The sequence below is a fragment of the Lissotriton vulgaris genome, chromosome 2_1 (assembly GCF_964263255.1).
Source record: "Lissotriton vulgaris chromosome 2_1, aLisVul1.2, whole genome shotgun sequence".
Taxonomy (NCBI): Eukaryota; Metazoa; Chordata; class Amphibia; order Caudata; family Salamandridae; genus Lissotriton; species Lissotriton vulgaris.
This window is the reverse complement of record NC_141687.1, coordinates 1,766,765,177-1,766,770,622: the sequence shown is the minus strand read 5'-3', so window position 1 is coordinate 1,766,770,622 and position 5,446 is coordinate 1,766,765,177. Positions and strand designations below refer to the sequence as shown.

At 48.5% G+C, this 5,446-nt stretch overlaps 1 protein-coding gene across 1 annotated transcript; it reads left to right on the top strand.

The window, feature by feature from the left end:
- The first annotated feature begins 3,937 nt into the window (after positions 1 to 3,937).
- Positions 3,938 to 5,065, top strand: LOC147733261 (uncharacterized). The gene has a single exon (XM_086956172.1). It carries the CDS (start codon positions 3,938 to 3,940, stop codon positions 5,063 to 5,065), a length of 1,128 nt encoding a protein of 375 aa, XP_086812298.1.
- The last annotated feature ends 381 nt before the right edge of the window (positions 5,066 to 5,446 follow it).

Genomic DNA, 5,446 nt, shown 5'->3' with positions numbered 1-5,446 from the left:
TAAAATGATGTCCCTGCCCCGTTTTTTTATACGTACTTGAAAACACACGGTACCCGGTGACACCAGGATACTTCGTGAAAGTAGCGGCATTGGTGTCTGGTCTTTTATGGGGTAACCACCCGGCACGCATCGCACAGGCTAAAATGCACGGCGGATGGTTTGACGGGGGAATCGCGCTGCCGAATCTAAAACTGTATTATTGGGCAGCGCAATTGAAAACCATAAATCAATGGATTCATGTTCCGCAAAATGAGCCAGCATTCCAGGCAGACAGGGTGCAACTTGGCACAAATAGTGTGCTGGTCCCACTCTATGACCAGCGAAGGGTGCGCAAGTTGGTGGGACCCACGAGACTTACCGTAACGCTATGGCATACAGCGCTAGCGGCGCTAGGTTGGAAAGGAAAAATAACCAAACTCACATCACTGTGGGACTGTCGGGCCCTGGGAAACCTGAGGCACAGCAAGGGCTTCTCTCATTGGGACACTATAGGGATATCTACGGTGGGAGACCTATGGAAAAAAGGAGAGGTAATTCCATTTGACCCACTGAGGGAACAGTACGACCTGGGGGCGCAGGAGTCATACTGCTACGTTCAGATACGTCACGCACTGCTCACTGCCATCCCCCCTGGAACGGGGGTGCCGGAATCCTCCCCGCTTGAGGATCGCCTCTTCACGGATTATATGATTGAACGAGCGACGTCACTTATATACCGTAAGTTAATTAACAACTTGCCGGACCCCATGCTTAAATTGAAAGACAAATGGGAGGGTGACATAGATGCTATGGATGAACACGAATGGAATGAAGCACTGGGGTCGCCAAAAGTTGGCATCTCTGCTAAATTAAGGCTCGTACAGCTTAAAGTTTTACATAGAGTATACTATACGAGATCCACGCTACATCGCATACACAGAGCACAGCATCCCTACTGTCTTCGTGGTTGTGGGGAGGAGGGTACATTCTTCCACACAATATGGGATTGCCCGCGTATCCAGGAATACTGGAGGCAAATAATGCGCACAATATCACAGACCTTGGAGACCTCCCTGGTCCCCGAGCCACGAAAGTGTCTACTGAATGTGTGGGGACCCAACGATATGTCCAGACATGGCCAACTTTGGGTTACTTTAGGCATGATAATAGCCAAACGGGACATTGCGCAGCGGTGGGGGTGGTGAAGTACCAACGAAAACACAATGGTGCATGAACATGGACAGGGTGATGATAACAGAAAGGGCGGTATACACCAGCCGGGCATGCCCAGGGAAATGGAATAAAATTTGGACCCCATGGAATGTGTACAGAGGGGAGATCTGTGAGCCCCTATCGGAGGAAGACCCGACAACATCAGATTAGGAGGGGGAGGATGACTAATGGAATCTAAAGGTGAAACAAGGGAGGGGGAGGCCATGGGACACGGGGAGGAACTGAGGACCTAGATGACAAGGAATTGAGAGACTAAAAGGGCGAGGGCCCAGAAGAGTCATAAACACGAGAGCACACTCATTCCTAGAATTGTATTTGTGGCCAGCTCTAAGGGAGTAAGTGTAGGTATACACAGTGGGAACGCTCAAAGACTCAGCTAGTGCGCAACTAATTAATCATTGATGACCGCAATGTGATTTCTTTGTGTTTTACGTTGTTATTGTTATAAAATAGAAAACCAAACCTATATAGATCAGCAAACTATTGCGAATTATGTGCCTTTAATGTATTGTGAAATTGCTGAATCCAGAACATGGCAACCAGTTTGAGGCTTTATCCTGTTGATACGCAACTGCTGAAACAAGATTGCGGCCGGACCCATGGGTTGTAGGCCAAAAGCTGTGTGAAACTAAGGTACAATAAAGGTTTTGAAAATTTTTTTTTTTTAAAATCAACTGTGTGATTATAGGAGAATTATGTGCCATGGATAATGGCACATTTTTTCGTTTTGATACATGGGATACAATTAACTTTGAGTAAGACTCACGTAGTTCTCTCTGCTTTTAAACAACTAGACAGAATGAGTTATATTTATTACATGGCTGTGTGTCTCTTGCCATATTTCGTAAATGAGACTAGGCATTAATGCTGGCCACACAACACTGCTATCTGTCTTTACTTTTTTGTGTTTTAGTTTTAATAACTGAGACTGCTGTGGGGTACTGTATGGCTGAAGAGAGGTAAAACTTAACTCCTCCATCAGGTAACCCAATTTTGCCTTTCAATCTCACGTCACAAATGGCTTTAGGGGGTAAAATAAGATTGCGCCTTGGGAACTCCATGTGCATCAGTTATATAAACTGACTTTTAGTTTTGTTCCTTCCAGATGGAGATGGTGTACTACTCACCCATCTGTTTCATATTCACATTCACGGCAAGTATATCTATCTGATATATTCTATGATTTAATGCAGAGTGACTTGATTTGTCTATTTGTCCTGAAGATGCCCAGGAACTCCGGCTGGAGTTAATTGAAGGCAGAAACATGTTGACCACTAAGGGGGTATATTTGCTTTGAAACCCCTGTCCTCGTTTTTGAGGGCGGGTCCTAAGATGGCGGAGTGAGGACTCTGCTACGCGGCAGACCGAGAGCTCTCCCCTCCACACTGGAGACAGCAGGCTGCTAGGATAACCTCAGCAGCAGCTTAACCGACATCGCAACCGAATTCTCAAAAGCAAAAAAGCAAAAGCAATAGCGAGAACGAAAAGAAAACGAAAAGAAACCGGCATCTCGGCTACTCTCTCTCTCGTCCCTCTTACCTGCAGGCTCCTCAGCAGGCTCTCCGGCGGCCTCCCAGCGGCAACGCAACGGATGCAGTGGCTGCCTCCGGCGATTTGGCGAGCGTTTGGAAACTGGCTCGAAAAGAAAACTAAAAGAAATCGGCATCTCGGCTTCTCTCTCTCTCGTCCCTCTTACCTGCAGGCTCCTCAGCAGGCTCTCCGGCGGCCTCCCGGCGGCAACGCAACGGATGCAGTGGTTGCCTCCGGCTGTTTGGCGAGCGTTTGGAAACTGGCTCGCCAGATCTAGGATCGATTTGCTTGGGCTTTCTGCCACCTCTGGGACACGGAAGGTAGCTACATCGCCGCTTGCACGTCTGCATAGGGTTATGTCGCCCAAACATCCATCGCGCACTACGCGGAATACAAAAAACTCCGCAACGGCAGCAGCAGCGGCGGCGGCCGCCCCCTCTATTTCTGTAGCCTCTACTGCCTTGGCTACCTTGGCCCCCGCGATAGCTGTATCAATGGCAGCACCTACTACAACAACCTCGGTGGCGGCGGCAGCAGTGCTGGCCCAGGTGAATTTCATGGCGAATCCTGCTTCTTCCTTACAGCCCCTATCTTCGCACAACGCATCCCAAGATTCTGTGATTCTGAAGGGGAGCAACAGGAAGGCGGCACGTAAGGCGATTCTGCGCCCTCCTGTACTAACAAACTGTGGAACAATACCAAAAGTGTTTGCTCAGAAGGGCGTTTGTGCTGACACTGGTGATGTCTCAAAGACTGGGGTGTCTTCGGGGAAGGTATCAGCCCCTCCGCTTAGTGTCAGGACACAAGACACTCCCATAGCAATAAATGATGAAACTGAAACACAGGCGCTATCACATCCACCACCAGGGTTGTCTAAGGATGGAACCGCCCCCACCACAGAAACAGGGCCAGCAGCGCCAGTCCCCCCAACGGTGCCATTATTGGATAAAGTCAACTGCGATGACTTCGCCACTTCTCCTAGGGGCAATGAGACTCAAGTGACCCAGGAGATCCTAGAGGACCCTGAGGTAACAGAAGGAGTTAATGCGGCAGGGGGGGGGGGCTACCCTCAATAGAAACTTGCACAATGTTGCCCGGCGCTTCCGGGAATTCTAGAGGGACTCTGCTTGATATCTCTACGGCTACTGCCACAGCTTCTGCGTTGGGGGGCCCAATAGGCATAGGCACAGGCACGATGGAAGAAGATACTGGGCTTGGGGTGCGTCAAACTGGCGATTCCTTTCTGGAATTGGTTGAGGAGCAGCCCTCCTTTGAGGACCTTGATGATGAGACGGAGGAGGAGATGGATAAGTCTACAGATAACTCTTTGATCAGGGTGTCCTCACGGACACGTAGAGGCAAAGCCAAGGCAAGCTACAAGAAGAGGGGGAAAGTTTTGTCTAACCTGATGCGTCCTGCAGGAGTAGTGCCCCTAGCTGCTAAAAAACTGGTTATTGACAAGAGTCCGCTAAAGAAATGGATTGAGGCCAAGGGGCTAGTCAAGAGCATGGCGCTAAGGCTTTCAGGGGGTAGCCCCACAGATAATGAGACGTCACAGGTCCCCATACAGGGGCCACTCAGTGCGCAAACCCCCAGGAGCACTCCCTCTAAGTCAGCCACAGGAGAGAAGGATCATTTGTCATCAGCTGCAGGCTCTAATCAGCCAGTTGTTGTAAATATAAATACAAACCCAAATAAATCATCTGATGAGACACTGAACCCAACAGAGGGGACTGGGACGGGGAACACCGGCCACTCCCAGCTGGATACTATATTAAAAGTTCTGATTAGCCAAAGGGGAGAATCGGAAGAGCACTATCAACAACTGAAAAGTGACAACGTAAAACTGCAAACTTCCATATCAGATCTAACCTCCAGCTTAAGGGGCGTCACACAGGAGATAATAGAGCTTCAGCAACGCACAGTCGCGGTAGAAGAGGAGACATCACGGATAGGTTTCACTGCGGAGCGTCATGATGCCCAGCTAACCCAACTACAGGGGAAAGTCGAGGACTTGGAAAACCGGCAAAGGAGATCCAACCTTAAAGTTTATGGAATTCCGGAAGGGCTAGAGGGGTCTGACCCAAGGGCATTTCTGGTGAAACTGTTACCTCAAGCCTTTCCAGAACTCTCTGACTGGGATTGGGACTCCCAAATACAAAGAGCACACCGACTTCCACTCGGTTTAAAACGGCAGAACAATAAATTTCCACGCCCATTTTTAATATACTTTGGCAATTTCCTGCTCCGACAAGCCATTTGGCAAAAAGCCAAACCTAACACCCCAATAACTATTGGCAATCTCTCCATCTTTACCCGTTAAAAAAAAAATGAAACCCCTGTCCTCTTTCACTCAAATAAGTTGCATGCAAAAGACAGAGTATTTGGAAATAACAACCCTTTCCAGCTGGGCTCATTTCGATTTAACTGTTTCAGCTAAATTTAAACATACTATTTCTTTGAGAACTTTCTTTAAAAAAATACATTAGTGAAAAGTTAACAAAGGGCAAGAGTAATTTGGTCTGAAAAAACATTCATTGGCCTCTCTCAATCAATCAATCAATCAAGATATTTGTATAGCACGCGACTCACCCGGAGGATCTCAAGGCGCTTGGGGGATGGGGGTCAGCTACAGCTCGAACAGCCAGGTCTTGAGTTGCTTCCTGAAGGAGAGGTGGTCTTGGGTCTGACAGAGGTGGATGGG